The sequence below is a fragment of the Gavia stellata genome, chromosome 8 (genome assembly GCF_030936135.1).
Source record: "Gavia stellata isolate bGavSte3 chromosome 8, bGavSte3.hap2, whole genome shotgun sequence".
In the NCBI taxonomy this organism is placed as follows: Eukaryota; Metazoa; Chordata; class Aves; order Gaviiformes; family Gaviidae; genus Gavia; species Gavia stellata.
Window position 1 is genome coordinate 27,604,203 of NC_082601.1, and position 24,989 is coordinate 27,629,191.

Here is a 24,989-nt window from a genome sequence, read left to right on the forward strand (position 1 = left end):
GCACCACTACAGGTGTTAAGGGAGGGGAAGGAGTAGGAGGAGGCATGGGGCTGGTTTTGCTGCGGTTAATTGGTTGTGGGACAGCACCGGTCACCTTGCTTTCAGGTCTACTGGTATGTGTTATACCCTGGAAGTTTGCGTTATATGTTCAGATTGCAAAAGCTTATTTGCAGAAATGTTTTGTTGTTAAAAGTGCAAAGGTAAGAAATGTGATATAAAATAATAGATTAAATATACAAAAATTGTCAACAATGATAAATTCATGCCCTGCACTGATTGCGAAGCTTGTCATCATTTTGCTTTAAGCAGCGTTTAAAGCCTTCTGAAAAAGTGAAAAATCTCATTTATTCAATCCTTAATGTAGGAAATTTTGTTAACCAGTGTGGGAACTGGACTAAAGACAGGCCTTCTGAACATTGGACTGTTGCATTGAACAGGGTTCTTGGTTTTTTTGCTAACCAGATTCACGCCCCTTCAAAACAGCTAACTTTTTTCAATTCGGATGAAGTAGCTAGTGACAATAGCCACGTAGTGACCCCAACCACATTTGGGAAGGAGCTGGACTTGAGAAGTGATCCTTACTGTGCTGGAGGTGGGGAAGATCTTTGTGTATGAACTGGGAAATTTTATTTTTGAGAAATACAGACTTTTACTAGTTACAGAGATTTCCCTCAGACTTTTATGGCTTCAAGTTAGGCATCCAACACAGGGAGCTGTGGCACGGCATTTTCTGTTGTGTTAGGCGGTACAGTGTGATGTGGAAATGGGTGGAGGCAAGAGGGAGGAAGTATTTTAAAGTAATAATAGAATTACATTTGGAAGAAAGCCTATGCTAGAAGGTTAGGAAGACTGAACCAAGAACTGACAGATGATGACAATACAGACTTCTTTTGAGGGAAAACATTCAGTGCTTGCTACAGGGCAACGTTCAGGAAATTAGTATGAAACAACTAAAAGTATGAAACTAATATGCATGTATTAAAGATCATTAAATCCCTAAGTAGGTGCTTCTTATTCAGAGTCCTAATGTTTTTTAATGGAAGCAGACTATCTGACTGACCGGTTATGTCTTTTCTCTCTCTCTGTGGGGGAAAGCTGTAACTTTGTTGCTGAAGTTGAAGGCTGATTTTTTAGAGGGCAGAGCAGGGGGGGGAAGGCAACTTCTAGCTGTATTGCAGTGAAGTGGTGGAGAAGCGCAAGCCTGGACATCGCAGAGGAGGAGGAGGTTCCACCCTGGTAGCACCAGGCACCTTGGGTGTTCATGTTCTTGATAGGTGGATATACCCGCATTTCTGTGAAGGTGACTTCCCAGCAGTTCTCTCTTTCTTGGTCCTTGATAAAGTCCCTGAATAAATTGTGCTCACTAAATTGCACTTTCTCCTTTTATAATATTAGAAGGAAGTTTTTCCACAACGTTAACACCGTTCACAAGTTTAATCATGGAGTCTGCATTTAGACTTGAATTGTCAGACTGTGGTGATTCTCTAATTCACTAATGTGCTTTCTGTCTTGAAAAGCACTGTTCATAGCTGGAGTTCCTTTCAAGTTTTTGCTGAAGATACATTCCTTAAAAAACAAAACATAAGCCACAGAGCAGTGGAAGATTTTTCTAATACATCGGTCAGTATTTGAGATTGCCTAATGTTCAGGTATTTTGGGTAGGTTGATAGCTGGGTACTTCATTTGAACAGCTCTAGTTGACTTGCAGGCTTAGTCTGTGGAAAATTGCCCAGTTATTCCTAGGCATGAATCTTTGTAAGTTTACCACAGTTTTAAAGCCAGTTGTATTTTTAGATTAATTGGATCCTTTAGTGAAATTCATTGTTTTAACTGTTCTTTCTTCCTTCATCCGAAGTGTGTGCATAAAGGATGTGTTGGGAATAATAGATTTTCTTCACTGACATTAGAAGTGTCATTGAAAATATTGGTAGGAAATCCTAGACTGGATTTCTCAGTGTCACTTAGCTTTTTGACATGCAGATTTTGCAGTGAATGATGGAGGTGACGTCTAAAACGTGTGGATGTCACAGAACTCTTGAATGAGCTACTAATAGTGTAGTCTCAGTCCGGTGGGTAAGCTGATGGGCTGAGATTTTGGAGATTTACATTGAAGTCATACTCCACAGCACACATTTTCTGGAAGACATTGGGCAAATGTTCCTGTGTCCGAGTGCCTCCGTTTTGTGTATTTGTGGGCAGACGCCTTAAACTAAGGCTGGACGATATCTCAGGTACCATGTGATTCTTTCAGTATAGATTTGTTAGCATCAGTATGGAGGCTGTAACATACTGAAGAATAAAATATACGTGTATCCCAAATGAGTCTTGTTTGTGTTAGGGAGTTGAGAAGGATCCTCTCTCATGGAAGAAAAGCAAAATTTGCCATGTTTGCTAACTACAGGTTCATCAGTAATTTTGAGTGGAAGGAAAATGTGAACTGTGTACCTGGTAGACATATTTCTTTGACAGAGTGATTTGGCCTTAATACAAATTGGGCTTTATACCAACAGCGAGGAAATAGCACACATTTTGCCACTGGTACTACTAGTGTTTCAACACTGATGACAGGGTGCTGGTCTTTTATTTTATGCTAAATTACAGCTTTGTTATTATGAATACATGGTGAAGTAACAGGAAATGTTTCCCTTTACTGACTGTCCTGCTCTGTGTTTTAATAGGGAGTATGGATAATTTCTCTAGTGTAGGCATGTGAGAGGGACTTCTATGCAGATTTCAAGATATTTAAAATAAATGAAATGTTCAGCAGGAACTTTCTTCAAGCCTATGAGACCTGTGATTTCTCTGTTTTCAAAAACAACTCATGTTCGGTAAACTTTTTATGTATTGCCTGGGTAGTATATATTTACAAGTCCTCTGTCAAGAGCATAGACAGAAACCATCTGATATGTTTTGTTACCTGGTTTAAATTCAGTATTTCTGTTGTAATTTAGCGATCTACTTTCTGGGGTTAGTTATTTTTCAAAAGAAAAATTACAGGAATTCTACCTCCATAATTGGCTATGGTCGTTCTGGAAGATGGAGAGAACCTGACCAGACTTAACAGCAGTAAGAAAGGTCCTAGGAACTAGCAGGAATACAAAGAGGAAAGTAAAGTTGAGCTATTGTAGCAATGAACTAATTTAATGGGTCTTTTGGCAGTGGAAAAACTATCAACTTTCCAAAATACATTACTTGGGTTATCTACATATTGCAGCTTTGATGGAATTATCAAATGATCTGTTACCCAACTTCCTTTAGTAACAACAGTGTATATTCTTCTACTATTGGCAAGTCTAGTGCTAGAGGTTTTAATTGTCTAAAACGCTATAATCTGGCATCTTTCTTTTTAGGGTGATTAATAGCAGATCTGCACTCGGTTACATTCCCCTAATGGAACAATTTGACGTGAACCAAATACAGCCACATGATTACATTTCTAAGCCGGACCGCGCAATCTAAAGTTTATGCCCTCTTTATGCTGGCTGCAGGAGGACAAATGATACCTGATTAAGCATAAAGCCTGGTGTTACAAAGCTAATCCATTGACGTTTTTGGAACGTGTACGGTTTGGCCAAGTCAGTTTGCGTTGGGTCAGCACTTTGCTTTGAGAAGCCACGATGCTTTTGATCTGGTAGGAGGAGCTTTCAAGTTGGATTTACTGTTGCATCGAACCATGGCCTCAGGCACCAATCCTGCACTGCTTTACAACCAGCTGAATTAGCAGGGGATCCGTGAGTTAAAAATAGGCATATTTTTTTCAGCAGTAATTTCTAGATTTCAGTCTTAAGGGCACCATAGACTTTAAGGAAGTGACAGAAGCAAAGGTTTGTACAGTGAACTAGACTCAGTGTATCCTCAGTTACACCGAGCCTCTGCGGATCTGCTAGAAGCAGTAAATAACCTTTTTCAGCAAACAGATGTAGCAGATAGTTCAGTGGCAGGTAAAGTAAGAACAGCTGTAGCTATATAAAGAACACAATAGACTGAAACTTTTTCTTTGTAAGAAATTGCACATAACCTGGAAACCTTAATAATAGTGAATAGCTTCTCAAAAAGTGTTTTCAACACGGATTTGATATATTGCTGTAGACAACCTGCATGTGTCCAATCCTAGAAAAATCCTGTAATCCAAAAATTAGGGCTATACTTGAGGCTCTTGCCAGTGAAACCAGGATGCTTTCCATGTATAGAGGATGTACTACCCAGATTCTGCAAGTAGAAGTGCTTAGGCACTGGTGCTGATAATATGAATGCTGAGAATAAGTACTCCAGAAAGCCTAGTAAATGAGGCATTGAAAAATAAAGAAAATGGAAATTGCTGTCCATGCTTGTTAGTTTTTAAAGGTCACAGGACTGAAAGCCAGACATATGTCTTCTAATTAGTGTTCATTTCCTTTCTTGTGCTCTGTAACCAAAAATACAAGAGTGCCTCCAAAATTGGGAAGAGAGGATTAAGAAAAAAAGGTAATGGATAAATTTTCTTCAAAATGTTGAAAATATCAAAACAGGAAAATAATCTGAGCATCTTTCCATTCCCATGTTTAACATTAAAATACAACTACTGGTAAGTGATTTGTGCTCTCCCCAGGCTTCACAGAGTAACACGGAACTAACTATCAGACAGCTTGCACCAGGCAGCGATCCTGTGGTTCCTTGTGAGATTTTTATTTTTTTTTTAATTCCAGCACCATGGCAATGTGTATCTATAGCTAGATAAAAAGCTAGTGTGCTACAAGGTAGCATGTGAATACAGAGCTAGACAACCCTTTCTCACTGCATGGAGTGTTAGGAGGTTTTTCTAAAATACTGAGCTTAGAGGCTTGAGTTAAGAGCCAAGCTCCCCATGCAGTCAGTGAAAAGAAGGTGTCACCAGAGGGAGATGGAGAACCTTGCCTTTGGGGAGTATTTAGATGCTCCCTGTGCTGCACAGAGTCACCGATCTCTCTACCTTGATTGTCTGGGAAGTCTGAGGTGCAAACATCAGCATCCACGCAAGATACCCCACATGGTAGATATGAGTCCCCACCTCTGTGGTAACTTGAAGTTACTTGAGCCTGGGGCTTTCTCCTTCCACTGAAGATGAGTTCATCAAGCTCAGAAGCTTAGATGGTGATGCAGGCAGACTCCCTACAGATGGGATCTCTGTATTTGCCCGAATTGTATGTGCTGGTAGGATCTGTTACAGCCCCCTTAGCCTCTAGTGGCACAGTGCTGAACTAGAACATCATCCAACAGCTTTGGCTGAGACATTGCTGTCCAAAACAAAGCCTTGCATGCTGGTAACAGCAGGATTTGTAAAAGTCAGTTTCTGAAGCTGTGTTGTGGATTTTGCAAAACTCACTATGTAGCTTTATGAAGTGGATTATTCAAGCATGATGTTGTGGAACATACTTAGGAGCATTCGTTCTTCCTTTCCTCAGTACCTTCAGTTGAATTAAGAAAAATCAAAAAAGATATCTTACTCCTTTCTTAAAGCACTGTCTTCACATACATTGCTGTAAAAATTATAATTATACCATTGTGACAGAGTCACTGTGGTTGAGCAGTCTGTGAAGAGCTTCTAGAGTTTTGCTGAATCTCATCTTGAGATAAAAGTTTTGGGGAGGATGGAGGGAGCTCGCTTTTTATGTAACTCTCACTCCAGGTACCGCATTTGGTTTGTTAGCTGCTGCCTTTGTGATACCTCCCTGGGTATCAGACCTAAGGGTGGGGCCTTTGAAGGGACAATGTAGGAAAATATTCCACCACTTAAATCTGTGCTATGTAGGCACCCTGATGGGCATCTTGGGATATAGACCAGTACCTTTAGTTTTATGGTACCAATGACATTTCTCGTAAGACTGTTTTAGAGTCTGACAGACTTCACTGTCGGGGAAGCTTCCTGAAAAACAGATTTTTTTTTTTTCCCCCTCAGTTGTATCCTATTACAGACCCAAATTGTTTCTCATAATAAAGCATAACACAGCGTTAACATCAAATCTAGCTAAATTACATTTTCCTTCACCCTTTTTCTTCTTAATTATCACGGTCTCAGTACTACGGAGTTGTATTCTGTCACCAAATTTAGAGCCCCGTGTTTCAGGGGAGTGCTGTTGACAGGAGAAACACATTTAGCAAGTGCAGAACTAGCATCATGTAGACTGGAAATTTCTTGTCCCAGTTTCACATCCTACAGCTAGTTCCATGTGGGCATCTTTAATGCATTTTGATTTAGTGACTTGTAACAAATGCTGAATTCTGATTTCTGTAACCACTGCGTCAGGACTCTTAACAGACTTCTTGCTGGTGTGAATGCCGCTGCATCCGTGTGAATGCTCATTACACTGTGCTGGAAAAGCTGTTCTTCCATCTTCGTGAAACCTGAGAGCCAGGGTTCAGCAGAGTTAGGTTTGAAGGACCTGGCGTGATCCCATGGGCCCCTAGAGTTTAACTTCATGTCTTCTCAAATTCACCATCTGAAGTCACACTTGTAAATTAAATCTGTTCAGCAGACTAGCTTGGGTAGAGCATGTTTCTAAATCCTTTGTCTTATCTGGATCAGGTGTATATTCCTCAGTGAAGTGGCATAATGAATATTTACTTAGGAAGCAGATGTAGCCAGTTAACTTTATTCTGTCAATTTATCTGATTTATTAAAAAAAAATCAATCCAGTAAAACCCCCTTAATTTTGCAAAGAATATTTTATCATTTCAATTAATTTGCTTTGTTATTTTGTCTGAGATGTTTTTGGCCATATTTTAAAAAATTAATCGAGTGGTTCTTTTATTGAGAATATACTGGTGGTGCCTTTACTGAATTTGTGATGTTCTGTAAACTAATGTAGGAGGGCAGCAGGCTGGTAGCAATGAACTGCACGTGTATGCTGTGTAGCCAAAACACTGAAGTCGTCATCAGATCCACTGCTCCATCAGGATTTTGTGTTTTAAAGGACAGAATAGAGGAGGATTTTGTGTCCATATGGATTCCATGGGAAAAGTCAGAAGGAGCTGGGTCTTTCAGTGATGAAAAAAGGAAAGGGAAGAAAACCGTGGAAATTCCCCATTGTAGTGCTCTGCCTGGGGTGTTCTGTCCAGTGCGTCAGACAGCAAGAGAGATTCTTAGGCTGTCATTCGCCACAACTCTCAAGTTTTAAGGTGAGATGCTTGAAAACTATGCTTGCAGTAGGAGAGTGAGTCTCTTGAATAGCAGGAGAACTTCTGAGAATAAAGTGCTCAAGTACCGCCCCTAGAAGCACCTCCTGTGCCGGTCTCTTTAGTGCCCAACAGAAGGAGGGAGAGTATTTCTTCTGGGTGTATCAATGAAACAGAAAATTGTGGACAGAGTAAAGCCTCTTTATTCCCAGTTTTCACCCCGGGGTTTTTGCTGTCCTCTGTGGGAACGGAGAAGTTAGATTTGTACCAGGGAGTGGCAGTTCCCTCCTTGTAGCTTTCTGCAGCACCACGACAATGCTCTGCAGTGATGGAGAGTGGAAGGCAGTGACTCCAGCGAGGCTGAGGCACTCACTTGCACCTCAGTACACAACAACCGAGGTGTTGTCTGAGGCAGGACTGCACTTTCTGCTCTTCTTTGCAGTAGTCCAAGTGGGTGTAACCCCACTGTCCTGTCCTTGTGGAAGTCACTGCAGAGGCTGAGACTGCCATGAATAGGTCTGGTATGTTTTGCTGAGACTTAGAGAGTGTGGGTTTGTTTACTTCCGAAAAAGATTACCCTGGTATGTATACAAAAGACAAAGCAGGGTATGGCTGGCTGAGGGTGATCCCCAGTGGAAATATACAAGTGGTAGAGGCCAAGTGTGGTGTCTTGTCTCTGCTTTTTAATCTCATGTCTCCTCACACCAATAATATAGTGATGGCGGGGATTTTCAGGCTGCTAATGAAGCAGGGGTATCTTTTACACCTCTGGAAGTGAGACACCACTTCAGCTGTTAAATAGAAATTTCACAAACCTCAATCAGATGTAATGAAATTGTTCAATTTAACAATTTTCTCCTTTATCTGAGTGCAGTTATTGTTACAGCTTTGTGTTACTTTTGACATTGCAGCAATCTTTTCTCAGCAGTAGGAAGGGGTTTGAATACAGCGTTTTCTTCCTCTTACAAGGTTAGAAATTCCCCTTCTCACATTATAGCCTGATCCTTTTATATATTGCTAGCAGTAGGATAGAAGAGGATAGCAAATAGTAACAGGCAGAGAGTTATTGCACTTAGCTTCTGGCTACTAGCTAATAGATGCCCTTGCTCTGACTTGATGAGTGATTACCAGATAGTTTGGCACCAGACTGGTGCTGCACTTAATTGTGACTGATTCATTGGGCTGAAATATGTCACTAATTTAATTCAGCTATTTCATTAATCTGATTGAATTGCATCCAGCTGTTAGAGGTGTATGAAAGAAAGGTACCTGACGCACGGGGCAAGAGCGCTAACCTCTGTATTAAACTATAAAACAGTCATTAGGACATCTAATGCTGAAATTGAATTGCTCCATAGAAATTTGGTTTCCAAGCACAATACTAATTAGCTGTAAGCTTGATGAATGTCAAGAATTAATTAAAACATTTCAGTGGCCTGTGTGGGTTTTAAATATTGTCATTATTGCCCCAATATTTTCAGTTCTTACACTAAGTGGTTTTTAGAGGGCATGAATGGAATTATCTTCTGGAGTGACCGAGGGTACGAACGGTTCATTACATCATTGAAAACAGACCTCCTTGCCTCTGGATTTCTCTTTTTTTTCCTAAAATTTATCTACTGTTTTTCTTCCACTTTTGTGCATGCATTGCAAATACAAAGGTAAGATCAGTGATTTTAGACCCAAACTTTATTTTGACAGCACTCCTAGTTTTTCTTTCTTAGCCATACTCTGAGGTCAGCATGCCGTTGTTACCTACTTCCATTTTGGCAACAGGAAAATAGCTACAGCTCCATCAAATAATTTTTTTTGTTTTAATTAAATAGGATGTCAGCGCAAATCCATGATTATTTTGTCCTGTTAATGAAAGGCCTGCAACAGTTTAAACATTTGGTACGTGAAACATCCGCAAGATAAAAAATGTTGGGAAATTATGAATTGAAAGGGAATTCGTAATCAAATTCAGCTTTTGGTTGTTTCTCAAATATGATCTTAATGTAAAAATAGCTAAATTTTTCGTGCAAGAATTGTAGATGCATAGTGCAGACTGCTCATATTCCTTGTCTCTGATGAGTGTCTCCACATGTTTGGCTACATAGTAGGGATGAATGTCCAACATGCCATATTATAGACTGCAGATATATGTATGACAAATACATGAGTTGTCATGACATGGAAAGAGCCTTAACACTTTGGAGGGCTTATGGGGAGGCTCCTCTGAGTGTCAAGCAATGCCAGAAACCACCAACTCCCAGGCTACAGCTTGGTGCCATGCCCTGTCGCTTGCTTCATTTGCAATCACATATGACAGTCCTCAGTGCCTGTTCCTTGGGACCACAGATGGAGAAGGATGGGGACGCTTCACCATGTGTCTGCGAGATGTAGATGGTGCATGGGAGGCTGCCGAGGTGGGGAGAATTGAAAGGATCTTTCACAGTGCCATGTTATTGACTTGTCTGCATAGATGTGATGAATCCACCGTGCCTGTGTGAGCTCAGCAGTATTGTTTTCCACAGCAGTCAGTTTGGATCTCAGCAGTTCAGATTCAGGACCTTTTGTGGAAGGCTAAGTTAGTTTTTACCCTATTGCTTACAGAAATAAGATTATGCTTTGACTTTTTTTGTGAGGAGGTTAGATGATTACTGTGTGATAATAGCGTTAGGTATGATGTCTCAGAAGTCGAGAAAATGCTTGTTCATTATCCCTTCTTTTAAAGCTTTATTTTAATACTTAATTATGCAATAACCCTTCCCCTAGTGAGAAATGCGTTCAGTATTGTACTTCTTAAAATAAACTATTTTTGGCTAGTAGTCTCAGTGCTGATTGCCTGGAGGCATAGCACAAATATATCCTGAAGAAAATAGTTATTTGGATTAATAGTGCTGTAAGAAGCTCAATTCTTTCTCTCCCATCCACAGTTTTCTTGCCTAAGGGTGTAACATTTCACTGTAGCCTGTGAAACAAGTGGCAATAAATGTGTATCAATATACATGTAAGTCACATTTTTTATGCAAGTCACATTTTTTATGAAGGTATGATCTGTTTAATGCCTGGAGAAGATGAATATGGTCAAGATATACAACTCCTTTTGTGTATGGATATGATGTCATTGGAAGGGCATGATGTAGAAGCTCAGAACAACCACATGCTCGGGAGAGCAGATCTGGGGGTATGTTTCAGACAGTGACAGTCCAGTCATTCATGGTCAATCTGTTTCATTGCTGTATCTCCAAAGGGACAGCGGAGTGCCCAGCTTTCATGCCTGTTTAAAACACTGAGCCCACTGAAATCAGTTGGAAATTAGGCAGATGTTAAAGATAGGCAAGTGATTTGTATTAAACAGAATGAATGTAGAAGGAAATCCGTAAAACGCCTCTCTCAAAGGTACACCTGACTCTTCCTTTCTCTCTCCTCTTTTTTTACACAGTGCTGGTCCTAAAGGGGATAACATTTATGAATGGAGATCTACTATACTTGGACCTCCAGGTTCTGTATACGAAGGAGGCGTTTTTTTCCTGGATATCACATTTTCATCTGACTACCCATTCAAGCCACCAAAGGTAAGGGTAAGGTTTTTATTGTGCTTATCATTTTTTCACATGTGAGAAGAATGTAACTTGCAGCGAGTGAGTGCTCATTGCTTTCTGATTATCAAATTTGTTTATGGTCTCTTGAAAACTACAAAGTCCAAAATCTTGGCTTGCAATTTCAGAAAAATCCCGTATCTAATTTATTTCCTGATTACCACAGTCAATACTGATTTCCAAGCTTTACCAAGTGATAAATGAGATAATAATTCTGATCAAGAGTTAAGATTCAAGAAATTTTAATTTTAATAGAAGACAGCACAAGACCTTCTTATGCTTCCTTCTTCTCATTCCAGCTATTAAAATATATGTATAATAAACTTCTTTCTGTTATGAACCAGATTCTATATTATATATAGTCATATATTTTTTAGCAAAATAACAGAAAGCTAAAATAAGTTTAGATAAACAACTGGAGTGTTACATTGTGACTTCAAATTATGTAAATTACTGTGATGATTTCCATTATTGTAAAATCATAGAATCATAGAATGGTTTGGGTTGGAAGGGACCTTAAAGATCATCTAGTTCCAACCCCCCTGCTATGGGCAGGGACACCTTCCACTAGACCAGGTTGCTCAAAGACCCGTCCAACCTGGCCTTGAACACTTCCAGGGTTGGGGCATCCACAGCTTCTCTGGGCAACCTGTCCCAGTGCCTCACCACCCTCATGGTGAAGAATTTCTTCCAAATATCTAATCTAAATCTACCCTCTTTCAGCTTAAAGCCATTACCCCTTGTCCTATCACTAGATGCCCTTGTGAAAAGTCCCTCTCCTGCTTTCTTGTAGGCCCCCCTTCAGGTACGGGCAGGCTGCTATAAGGTCTCCCCAGAGCCTTCTCTTCTCCAGGCTGAACAACCCCAACTCTCTCAGCCTGTCCTCATAGGAGAGGTGCTCCAGGCCTCTGATCATCTTCGTGGCCCTCCTCTGGACTCGCTCCAACATGCCTTTCTTATGTTGGGGGCCCCACAGCTGGACCTGCTGGTCAGGCTTCTTTTGATGCAGCCCAGGATACGGTTGGCTTTCTGGGCTGCAGGTGTACACTGCCAGCTCATGTTGAGCTTCTCATCAACCAACACCCCCAAGTCCTTCTCCTCAGGGCTGCTCTCAATCCATTCTCTGCCCAGGCTGTATTTGTGCTTGGGATTGCCCCAACCCACATGCAGGACCTTGCACTTGGCCTTGTTGAACTTCATGAGGTTTACCTGGGCCCACCTCTCGATCCTGTCAAGATCCCTCTGGATGGCATCCCTTCCCTCCAGCATGTCGACTGCACCACACAGCTTGGTGTTTTCTGCGAACTTGCTGAGGGTGCACTCAATCCCACTGTCCATGTCGCCGACAAAGATGTTAAACAGCGCCAGTCCCAATACCAACCCCTGAGGAATGCCACTCGTCACTGGTCACCACTTGGACATTGAGCTGCTGACCACAACTCTTTGAGTGCGACCATCCAACCAATTCCTTGTCCACCAAGTGGCCCAGCTGTCAAATCCATGTCTCTCGAATTTAGAGATAAGAATGTCAATCTATTTACTACTAGCAAGATCAGCAACCTTGTTTGATAATATTTTTAAGCAAAAGCACTTTTTATTAAATGAAACTAATCTTAACGTAAACTAAAATGTTATTTCCTTGCTCAGAAATAGTATGAGCACTTAAGAAGTCATAATTTACTAACAGATATCAAAGAAGTTAAAGGTTGTTCCCTTCTCCCCTCCCTTAATGCCAAATTACAGTTCTTGACCAAGTCACCAGAAAGGCTACTGCTGACATTCGCAAGCACTAAATACATTGTACCACACGTTTCTACAACTTACAGCTCTTGTGGCTACAACATTGTTATTATAAATCAGATATCCTTTTTCATTCCCAGAAGGATTACAGCATAAAGAGTAATATACCCTCTATGTATTTCACACTTCTCTGAAACTCACAAAATTTAATATTCTCTGAGTTAAGATTGTTACAATGAAGTGACGCAGAGTTTTAGACAAATGCCTCGTGAAAATCTTGTGGATTTTTTTAAGAGCATGATCATTTTTGAATTTTTAGTAGTTTCAGAAAACAATATGGATTTCCCCCCCCCATCAGTATGAAGAAGAAAATTTTCCTTATCTTCTTGTGCTTCATGTAATTAAAGCACTTAAATATTTCTAACTTCTTATTTGTGTAGAATAATGTTTACATGCCCTACTGATATTAGTCTGAAATAATTCAAAAACAAGGGCGTTGTTAGTCTGATAGCATTGTTTTGGATGTATATTTTGTCCTGCCTAATGAAGGGTGAGGCGAAGATTTCATTGCTAATTTGAACAAGAATAATACAATATTCCAATTTTAAATACTAATTTTCATGGTCTATATTTAGGCTTTTGAGAGAAAGGAAAAGATCAACTAATACTGCACATGCAGCCAAATTCTGTCTACTTCTTCACCTTCAGAAACCACAGTGAAGTTAAGTTTGTGATTAGATTGTTCTTGGCATGCAGTATGTTCATTAAATAGTGTACAGTACTACAAAGTAGGTCCTAATTTTTGTGGGTACCAGACAGAGGGCCTGTGTGAAAATAGTTTGTGCACCAGAGATCTCCATGGTAGGTTTCTTAAAGGTAGCCATGACTACAGTAAATACACACTCTTCTGTTAAATAATTGTGTTTTAGAAAACAAGCAGTGAGGAGCTGCCTCCACAGAAGCTCTGCAGAACTGGGAACGCCCCAGGCACTGCTGCTGCTCAGAGACAAGGGGCAGCATCCCTGGGCAACGCAGAATGACTGTCTTTCTATCTCTTACGCTGTGATTCTAGGTTACTTTCCGTACCAGAATTTATCACTGCAACATCAACAGTCAGGGAGTCATCTGTCTGGATATCCTGAAAGACAACTGGAGCCCTGCTTTGACTATTTCAAAGGTTCTGCTGTCTATTTGTTCTCTTCTGACAGACTGCAATCCGGGTAAGGAGCTGATAGTTTACTGAGCGTTTGCTCTTAGTCGTTTGACGTATTTGCTATGAATGTAATTTGCATATTTGCTTGTATGTAGATTAAATACAATTAATATTTTTAAAATCAGGGATGAAACACTCCTGCTTGGATGTGGTCCCACATTTAATGGCACTTTTCACTCCTGTGGCACAACAGAAAGTAAATAGCATTAGCCCTTTTTTCCCCAAGGTATGGTGGAGAAAATAAGCTGATGTCACTGAAGGTCTGTATTGCAGGAGTGGCAGCAAGTGAATGGTTGATCCGAGAAAGCAGCAAAGTTCTCTTGAGTTATAAACTCATAAATCCTGCAGATTGGAAAGGGCCACAGGAATTCCCTTCTCTTAAGACAGCAATCAAACGTTTAATCTTGCAAATGTGAGGGGGATGATGTTCAGAGCGATTTTTCCCTTTTTCAAAGAGGGTTTCTTGTTGTTCCTGTTGTGGGGGGGGAGGAACTCCACTGGAAGCAGTACAGTTTCTCAGCAACAACTGTGTGACCAGTGTCATTAGGCAATGAATACTAATTGCCTACAGTCAGGGCAGGAACTGAGCAGTAGGGCTAAGATGACAGTTCATTTACAGAAGACTGGGAATGATCAGGGAGAAATGGATTAGCCTCTTTGATACAAAAGTTTGATGACTCCTGAAGCAAACTGGATCCCCTCGGTGTGTGTCCATAGTCCTGATACCCTAATGTACAGCAGTCTTGTCCCAGCACTGTGACAGGAGTGTGCCAGGCTGTGCTCACTGACCATCAGCCCTTACAAAGGAGTGAAAGCAGGGCACCTGACAGGCGCAAGATTCATTAATATGCTGATAAACACAACAGATTTTTCTGATTTCTTTCTGTTCATTGTGCCTTGTGTGTTTTCTCTTGGAAATGTCTTGTATGATAAGAGTCCTACTATATCTCATGGCGTTTTCTGTATTTTGGAATAGATTCTGTATTTTAAATCATGTGGGGTTTTTTTTATTGTGGAATTGTTTCTAATGTGTGTTCTCCTGCCTTTTGCAGCTGACCCTCTGGTTGGAAGCATAGCCACTCAGTACCTGACCAACAGAGCAGAACATGACAGGATAGCCAGACAGTGGACCAAGAGATATGCAACATAAATGACAAACTACTTGTGCAGTGTGAAGGTGCAGAAGGCAGCTTTGCAGTGTGCAACAAATCTTTATAGCCTTTACAATACGGACTTCTGTGTATATGTTATACTGATTCTACTCTGCTTTTATCCTTTTGAAGACTGGGATACTGCCCCCCAAAAAGGTAAATGCTATCAAGAGTAGAAATTTGTAGCTGTAGATTAGTTATGTTTAAAATGCCTACTTGCAAGTCTTGCTTCTTTGGGATATCAAAATGTATTTTGTGATGTACTAAGGATACTGTTCCTGAAGTCAACCAAATATTATAGTGCATTTTAGCCTAATTCATTATCTGTATGAAGTTATTAAAGGTAGCTGTAGATTACTAGGAATTATGTCATTTGTATTAAACCCAGATCTATTTCCAATATGTGGTACATGCTGTTGTGAAAACTGTTTTAACTTTTACCTTTGTCAGTTTGTAATGAAAGGATTTCCTTTTTCCCTTTGTAGCTCAGAGAGCACCCAGTGTATCATCTCAAACACAATAAACATGTTCCCCAAGGAGTAGTTTCTTTGTTTTCCTATTTTAAATTAATATTTGAATAAATTTAATTATAGTAACAAGGCAGGGCCAATGTATCACAGATCCCTGTGGATAATCTTTAAATTAATATACATAAGCAAAGGCTTGCTATTAAATGTTTAATACACACCTGTGGATTGTTTAAGTTTTCCCTGTTTTGTTTTTTACAGAACAAATGTCATTTCTACAATTCCCTTAAATTTAATACTGTTCGGCTCTTTCTCAAGTAGGAATGAGAGCATTGCATATGCTTACTCCAGAAGTTAATGTAGCTGGTTGCTTCAGGGCCAGTCCTGCTCTCATAACAGACTGCCTGAGTCTTGCTACAAATTTTTTTTGCAGGACGAGGGCCGAGTTAGAGGTAGTCTGGTGCTTTTGTTTCCAAGTAAAGCAAGTTGGACTTGCGGATCTAGAGAACTACAGTTACCCATTGAAAATGGTCTTCCAAAGCATGATTGAACACTATATCATCTGTCCAGAAAAGAAAGTAATAGAATAAATTTAATCAGATTTTTATGACATAAAAACAGTTGTGGGGGAAATGTTAGTGAAAATGAAATCTGTAAAACTTTTAGACTACATTTCCCCCCCCTTCACTTTCTGGCTTGGAAATTTTGTAACATCTGTAAGTAACAAAGATATACAGCTTTATAGTACATACAGTTTAAAAACTAGAGTCACTAATAGTTTTATAATTTAAGCTTTTATAGGTTGCCAGTCACAATACTGATTATAAAAAAAGAAACTTGATCCCTTTAAATGATTTTTAAAATTACACTTCGTTTTAAACTTTACAGTCTCCCTTACTACAGGTGTTTTTGGAGATAATGTAGCACTTCCATCAATAAGATGCTCTGCTCATTTAATATATGAAAACTGAATGTTAAGTTTAAATATTAAAGCAATAGAAAAATGTTAAAGGTTAGATCTAAAAGGTAGCCATCACTATATAGGTCCCTGTTTTTTGTATCACATAACCTTTGATCATGAATTGTCCGCCCTACTTTAAATATTTCTACAGATTCCTGAAGGTGGCTTGAAGAACTGTGTATCCCAAATATCTCAACCTAGAAGCCAGTCTCTCTTGGTAGCTACAAGATAGCTTTAGAGTTCAGGTTATAAAGTGCAAAAGGGAATGAGAAACAGGGGATCTGGCAGGTGAATATGCCTAAGTCAGGTAACAGACTAATGCCAGGAGATGAAGTGCTGGAAATCACTGCTGAAGGTGACCAGAGTTTCTCACTATGTCGTTGGACGTGTGAGAAATAGCACAGATTGGCAAAGAAACAAGGGGCTATCACATCCGGGTTGGACGTCTAAAGTCTGCTCGCTGCTGACCATTAGCGCACTCGTGGGTGACACGGCGCTCGTACACCACTCCAGTGACTTTCCAGTGAAGAGCAAACTATGTATTTCGCACGTTAACTGTGTTGCCTACAGAATTTACAGATATTTATATCATAAAATATTACAGTATAAAAATACAGGTTTTAATCCTAATTTTAATGTATTTTGGGTTTGTATTGTACCTACAACTTCAGATACCTAGGTGTACAAGTGGGATGCCTTGTTAGTGTTGCCCCATCTTGCCTTCCTTGCAATTGGATCCTTTACACTGAATTCCCATCCTTTGTTTTTTTTGTTGGTTTGTCATGATTCTGTTCTTTTCTAATGTAGTTTTTTTTGTGTGTAAATTTTATATTTACTGAAGTAAAGGTTGTTTTTGTGTAAACATTTAAACTTTAAAAAAGAAAGAAAAGAAGCTAATTTTGTTTCTCAAGTTCTCTCTGCTAAACCATGCAGTAGAAAGAAATTTGTATTGTTAAATAAATCAATTAGTTGTTAAATGAGAATGTGTGTCTGTTTTCATGGGGAGGGGAGAAATCCCTGCTGGAAATATATCCAAAATACCAGTTGCAAAGAGCATCTGGTGTTTTCAAATTATTTCCTTCCTGGCTGGGTGAATACTGGACACTACCAAAGCACAGCACTGATCCTATTTTACAGTTTTAATTTTCAGTTCCATCTTCTTATCACCAATCACTGGGCTCTGTATTTGGGAAAAAGTAAAAAGTGAAAAGACCACCTAAAGATCGCACCTCCCCTTTTCCTCTCCATTTTGGATGGGCTTTTCTTGTTCCATTGTCTTTGGAATTTGAGTGGGGAACACACGCAGCTAGCTGGGAAGGTACCCGAGCCGGGCTCCATGATCTCCTAGCACAAGCAGTGCTCGCATGGGAATCATCTGTCCCAGCCTTTGAGCTGTGACGCTGCTGAGGAACAGAGAGGGCCAAACCAAATAGGCAAGCACGGTCACATCTCTCTGCTTTTCAGCTGAGGTGGTGGGATCATTCAGAGCAAGTATTCCATCATGTCAAATGAGAAGGGATGGGTGAATATAAATAGTAAATATAAATATATTAAATACAATGGAAAGGCCAATATATATCAGCCTTGTTATTTCTGTACTAACATGTTCTTGGTGAGCTGCTTCATGTTCTGTGATGTCTTAGCGATGTGTGGGGCGTCTTATGTGGAGACGGTCTCGCTTACTGATCAATGTTGACTAGCAATCGTTTGAAGTCTATAGCTGGGAAGGGAAGGGAGTTATTTGGGGCTAGAAAGCAAGACTGCAGGGTAGCCTGAGCCATGGGCTAGGAAAGCAGGAACTGAACCAGGTCTGGTTTGTGCTCCGCTCCCTTGCTGCCTCTTGGGGGGGAAAAGGAAACTCAGCCATGCTTTGCTGCACACTGGTTCCTGCTCTGTACCAGCTTATTTGTGGCAGCGGGTGTTGGAGAAAGTGAGACCAAGCTTCTCCCTTTCTTCGCCTTCATGTGTGGGAACTAGATCTGTGGCCTTGCAGCAGCTTCCCCACTTGCCTGCACCATGACAGGAGAACTGCAGGGCTTGGGCTGAGGGGCTTCGTGCCAGCTGGGTGCAGCTCTGAACTGCAGGGCTGCCCCTCTGCCACTGCCACCACGGCTTCCCCATGGCCCTGCCCGGGTCACCACAGTGCTGTGGGGGAGCAAGTTGGAGACCACAGCAGCTTCTACATTCATCTCATGGTCTTCTGCCCCTGGTGTTTCACTTGCATGGGTGCAGGTGGCAGAGGAAGGACTCCTGACTCCAGGCTGAGGAGTGAATTTCATCTTCGCTGCATTTTCTTCAGCAAAACTCAGCACTGGGTATTTATGTAAAAGAAGGAAGGCCTGTGCAGGCATCCTGAACTAAAACAGCTTCAAAGGACAGTGACAGTAGCGTGACTAAAATGATATTTGATTCTGCCGTAAACCAGCACTGTATTTCTGCAGCTCATGCTATAGCCAGGGAAACAGATGCATTCGAGAACTTGGCGCTGCTTTGTGTACAGTATGCCTTCGACCTCTGCGTGGTGGCACCGCTTGCATTTGTATTGCATGGTAACTTCCGAGGCTGAACCACTGCTCCCTTTCCCTCACTAACCACCGCGACTGAAAGTGGCTGGAGAGGATCCCGAGACAACAGAAGAAATCATGTAAAAGAACACGTGTTTTAAAGGGAGAAGTGAGACAGCTGTTTGTACTGCTGCCTGACCTTGCTGATGTCGATGATAATTAGGCACGTTCAACTGTAGCTGAGGTGGAAGAGCACATAATGCACTTGGAAGATAATTGCTGGAACGTTTGCAGCACATAGGGGCTTTTGCTTTTTTATACTTAAAGAGGGAAACCTGCTTCAGCTTGTCTTCCCCACCTCTCTGCATGCATGTCTCTCTGGAGTGTAGTTACGACTGCCTCTGTTGCTGGGTAGAACAGAAATCATCCAACATACTAGCAACAATTTGGGGGATCCTTAAAAATAAAAACTGCCAGGAGGAGATAGAATAAGAGGCATAGTATGAAAAATATACATACCTCATCCCCTCATGGTGACTACGTCTGAGCACAGGCTCTGCATCTAAGGGATGTAAGATGTGATGGGACCACGTGCATGGGTAACAAATGTATATAATTGTCACTCTTTCATTGTTGTTGCTATGGCTCCTCCGCAGGTAAGTGTGGACAGCCCTATCTGTTTATGTAGTGTTTCCAAGTATTGGGAAGCATTTTGTAACTTTGTTGTCCAAGATAAACATCCCTTTGAACCATCTTAAATTGTTACCATCCACAACATCCTTTCACAGTGAATGCTACAGTTTAATTAGACTGTGGGAAAAAATACTTTGTTTGTTACGTGATTATTTCATGTAACCTGCTATGTGAACACTTCATTTTGTGTCTCCTAGTTTTGTACTGTAAGAAATAATGAATAATTGCATCTGTTCTCCTTCTTGATCCCATTTAAGATTTTATGTACCATCATTATTATCAGCCCCTAGTAACTTCTTTTTCCAGGCTGGAAAGTCCTCATTTATTTAATCTCTCCCTGTATGGAAGACGCTCTGATTATCCTGGTCACTGTTGTCTGTACATTTTGTAATTCTGATCCAGCTAATTTAAAGGAATGAGAGCTGCACGCTGTATGCTAAAGGTGAACTCACCATTCATCTGGAATAATGTTTTCTGGTTTGTCCTGCTTGCCTAGTAATTCGTACCGCTCTGCCTTTTTGACTATTGCTTATTGCTTAGGCAGTATCTTTGTTAAGCTGTGTTCAGAGATGCTGGAATCGCTTTTCTGAGCAATAGTTAATTTAACCATTTATGTGGGTCTAACAAATTCATCTTTCCCAATATCCGACGCTTTGTATTTATCATCACCACATTCATCTGTGATCTTATCTCCCAGTTCACAGTATCATGAAATCCTTTATGACTCTTGGCAGTCAGGTTTAGTTTAGTCTGCCTTGAATATTGACTCTGTGTGCCGCATTCACTAGGGGTGGGAGGTAACAGCAAAAGTAATAGCAAAGTGCACTGGACAGGTCTGTCTGCCAAGAAGTGATGGGTCCCGGAGGACAAATTATCAGCTGGCTTCTGAATGGCACAAATGAAGGCAGCTGCCAACTGTTTTCATCAGTCTGGGCTTTGTCTCCCTCTACAGAACAAATGTCAGGTCATTATTTAAAAAGGAGCTTGGCGTGGGTAAATTTTCCAGAGTGCTGAATGAGCTGTCATACTGGAGATTAGTTTTCTGGGATATCATATAGGTAGACAAGAGTGAATCACAAATCCTGCAGGAGACCATTCCTCTGAACATAGCAATTGGATGTATCTCTAAAGGGTATGGTTGGGTTAGAAATCTGCAGTCTAGTGTTCGCTCATGGAGCCAGGCAGCAATAGTGGGGCTGGAAAAGCAGAGGCGCTAAATGGAAGCGGAATGAAGCTGTTAAAGTACAGTGGTGTGTGATGGCATTTCTTACATCGAGGAAGGCAACTTCTTGCAAGCTTAGAAGTCTATGGTTGTGTTTATGTATTCCAGCATTTTAAATCTGCGTACATTTGTGAAAATTTGAACCAAGCTGGGACTCTCTTGACTGCATGCTAAATAAAGAGATCACCAGTACTTACGGTTCCTAATTTATAAGCAGTGGAATTAAAGTGACAAATTATTTTAAACTTGTTGTCAGTTTCTGAAGGGAAATATTGATATGCTCTATGCTTTTCTGCCATTGCCTGGGTTTCCCTGTTAGTTGTGAAGCTAATGTGCTGTCTTTTCACTGCTGGAATGATTAGTTATTATGTACAAGCAACATTTTTCATTCTATTCACTTCTGAGTGTTGCTGTTTCCAGCCGATTTTTTTCATACGTATGGATTTAACGAAGAACTAAAAACATTAAGGTATCATTTAGGCTTCATTCATTGATTTAGTTGATATTTTACTGTAAAATGACCTGAATTATCTTTTTTAAACTAAGAGAGTAAGAATTAAATTACACAGTAGTTCCTCTGGAAAATTATGCTGTTCATTAGCAGGTCGGTTACCTAGTTCAGTACATTGTATCAGTAAACCACAGACTTCACTATAATTTTCCTTTGCCTACTGCGTAGTATTTGATCCAAGCATTTATAAACTAGCAGATGGAATAAATGAAAAAGATGAATTACTGTGGAGTTTTGTCGTAGTGAGGGAGAAGGAAAATAGGAACTGTGATGTATATAAAAGAAATTAGGTATCTGAACTTTGCATTAAAGAAAAACTAAAGTTAGGGCAAATCAAACCAAACGCTGGCCTTTCCTCATGGAAATGCAGGAAATAAAATAGATAGCCAAATAAATACCAAGCCAAGGAAATAGCCAAATAAAACATTTGAGAAGTTTTCACTTCAGTGGGCTTTTGCAAACCCAGCTGTAGCGGCAGTGGTTCCGACTGAGCCACGCATAGCTACCTGCAGGTGCCTGCTTTTTGGCAGAGCGCAGCATCTCGGGCTTAGCTGCTTCCGCAGCTCCTCTAAAGCCTCCCTAGCAGAGCGGGTGGGTGGCCCTGCTCCCCCAGCCAGGCGGAGGGGCTGGGAGCGGGGTGCTAGCAGCTCTCCCGCGGTGGGGACCCCCGCTCCCACCACAGTCAGGTCACGAACGGCCCGGCCTGTTCCGCAGCGTTTTCCTCCGCTAAGCGGGTCCTGCCTTGCGCCGGCGAGTCGCCGGCGGGCAGCAGAGGTGTCACTGAGTTCCAGCAGCGCGGCGAAGGTGCCCGGAGCGCCGGGCGGTGCCTCGGCCCCCTCAGCTGCGCGGCGGGCTGGGCCCCGCTAGGTGTCGCTGCCGCACCGGGTACCGCCGCGGCCCGTCGCCGGCGGGGGACGCGCTCGGGGCGGGGGGGGGGCAGGACACCGGGCGTTGCGCGGGGCTTGCGGCCACCAGCTGCAGCGCAGCCACAGCCGGCAAGCCTTCAGCCAGGAGTTCGCACAACCCGCGGCTGTCCCCCGGGGCGGGTGACTCCAGGCTTGAAAATCCCGCAGCTGTGGGGCTCGGCAGCGTACCGTCCGCGGGAGCTGGGTGCGGGTGTGCAGCCCCGGCACCGTCCCCTCACCCGCCAGAGCAGCGGGGGCCGCGGCGAGCGTACACCGTCACCCGTGCGGGACAGGAGGGCGTGATCCCGGGGCCTGGGGCCTCCCCTGCTCCTGGGGGCGCCAGCAGGATGCCTTGCTGCCTTGTTCGCTCAACAGCCGCTACGTTGCACTCTAAGGACAGACAATTGGCTTTAAAGTATATTTTTACACCACCACCACCCCCCCCAATTTTTAAAAAATAAGAAAATGCAACAGATTTTCTGAAAGAGCTGCGGGCAGCCCAGCACTCCATCTCTCCCAAGTTCATTAAGCTACCTTAAGTTCCACAAAATTAAATATCACTTAGATAAGCCCCACAGCCCGAGAGAGATGTGAAGCGTCGGTGTACTGGTCAGTGCCCCGCAGCCTGCTTGTCCGTCCTCTCTGAGCATCTCTTCTTCTCTCAGAAAGAGAGACCACGTATTTAGAATAGTGATGCTGCACTTAGATGCCACTGCTGCCAAAGAAGAGGCAGTTACAGAAAATAAATATGCAAGTTAAGAAGAGAGAGCTTTCAAAGTTAAATCTTTGCAGATGGGTAGATTTAGTCCAGATGGACGGAAATATCATGTTTAGTTTCTATTTTCTTTATTAGATTAAATATTAGGCTCCTGGCATCAAAAAGTTCTTTTCCTCTTCTTATAAGCCATATTCATTCATAAGTCCCACTCTGAAAACTGGCTTCGCAGACTGCTGGTTTTCTTTCAGTAAGAAAGGATTCTGGCGGCGCTGCTTCCTTTTCTCCTTTGCACGGTCTGTTCTGCTGTTCAGGTGGCGGAGGAGTTTATCAAAACCCGTGGCAGTTGTGGGGGACTACTGCCCTGTAAGCCAGCAAGACTTTTCCTGGCCTGTGACTTGTGTTTTGCCACTTGAAGGGTGACCTCAGCTAAACATTGTAAATCAGGTAAAGCTGACAGAGGTGACTTGTCACTTGGCCTTTCAGCTTCGGTGATGCACTTGCCTGCTCAGCCACAGTGCACTAATGCTGCTCCTTTTACCCCTTCAGCAGCAGTTCCCCGGTGTAACAAATGGAGTTGTGCTGGTCCGGCACTGTCTGCTTAAAAATGACGTATGGATAAGTATTCTAAATTTACCAAATAGCTAATGATTTTCAAAGGCTTTAATTGAGTGATTAAAGCAGCCATTGATTTTTCAGGCCTCAACCTACCCTGTAATTCAGACAGTCTGCAAAGGAAGTCACGCACAATCGGATTTAGCCATCATTCAAAGCGAGACTTGTGTAATTATCATCCCCAACGTCAGGTATTGTGGTTGCCTTATTAACTTACATTAGGAACCTGTAGTGAAGCTGTGAAATAGCAGTCATCTTAAGACATTTCCTGTGGTAGGGTTTTTATTAAAGACATTTACAGAGCCATAAACTGCAAAGGGGGATGGCTCATGCAAATTGCTGAGATTTATGCTTTGAACGTGTTGTAGGTCTGCAAATGTGCTGGAAATCCTACAAAACTACTGCCAAGTCCTACAGACTGCATTGGGAGGAACCAATACTTCCTGGTTGTGGATTTTTTAAACCTTTAGTAATTTAAACAGTCAGTACCAGTGCTTGGAAAGCTGGTTAAAAATGACAAGGCTTTTTCCAATTAGGCCAGGATTCAGGTTGGGAATCTAGCACAGGGCAGCATTGGGGGGAGTTTCTGTGGCACTAAGCCCCCACCCCAGGCACTTCATGACCCCCCTGCCCCACCCATCACAGTGATGCTCCCTATAGGCAGTTGCTACTTCATGAGGGACCTTCTTGCTCACTCCCTTGGGGTGGTGGACCTTCTAGCTGCTGTTCAGTCCGGTTGGCCCTTGGGAACCTTGAAACTTCCATTTAGAGGGGGAACTACAAAGAGAGGAGGTACATTTCGTGACCCAACCTAATTTATTTGTGTAACAGCAGTCATCCAGAGCTGAGGAACATTTGCCACACAGTAAAATAAAAACACTCACAAACCAAGAATCAACTGAGAAGCTTATTTGAGGGAAACCTGAAAGTTGTGACAAGCTAGTCCTTGGTATACAACCCCCAGCTCTTCAGAAGAAGGGAGTGGATGAGGTCTTTGCAGTGCCCTGAGACTAAAGCATTTGGGAAACATAAAGCTCTGGAAAAGGGAAGGTATAAAAGTCCCCACGGATACTACCTGTTCCAACCTGCTAGAGCTGACTTTTACTGTGAGAATCCATCCGTCTCTTGGAATCTAAGTTTTAAGGTTTTTTTGTTTTCATTGCAGGTAACTGAGGGAGCTGTCTTAGCTCTTTCCAGGTCTTGTCCCTATTTCATTTTTCTGCCTTAAGTTTATGGTAGTTCTTGCTTTCCTGCTTTTGTTGCCATACAACTGCATCTGCCATTCCTGGCCATTATTAGGGACACATTGGGAGACTGGCTTTGGGAGCTGCTTCTGCTGGTTTAAGAGCAACCGAGTTACTGTAGCAAGTGCCAAGCAGGCCGCAAGCACCAGATGAGTACACCTTCCTCGTGGTGTTTATACTGTGCACCAGTACAAAGATTTTTCTCCCAAGACCATCCTTCGAAACCTTGCTACTGCTTTCTTTTCCTTCCACTTTCAAGGGTTTTGAAAGAAGAGGTAATTTCCTTCAATTTGTTATCATGAAAAACTGACTAATGTGAATCTAGGGGTTCAG

The 24,989-nt window shown here is 41.9% G+C and overlaps 1 protein-coding gene across 1 annotated transcript; it reads left to right on the forward strand.

Annotated features, from left to right (window-relative positions):
• The first annotated feature begins 2,587 nt into the window (after positions 1-2,587).
• On the forward strand, positions 2,588-15,361 carry UBE2E3 (ubiquitin conjugating enzyme E2 E3). The gene is made up of 4 exons (XM_059820792.1): positions 2,588-2,608; positions 10,581-10,691; positions 13,528-13,675; positions 14,721-15,361. Exons 1-4 carry the CDS (start codon positions 2,588-2,590, stop codon positions 14,816-14,818), a joined length of 378 nt encoding a protein of 125 aa, XP_059676775.1. The 3' UTR covers positions 14,819-15,361.
• Positions 15,362-24,989: the final 9,628 nt, after the last annotated feature.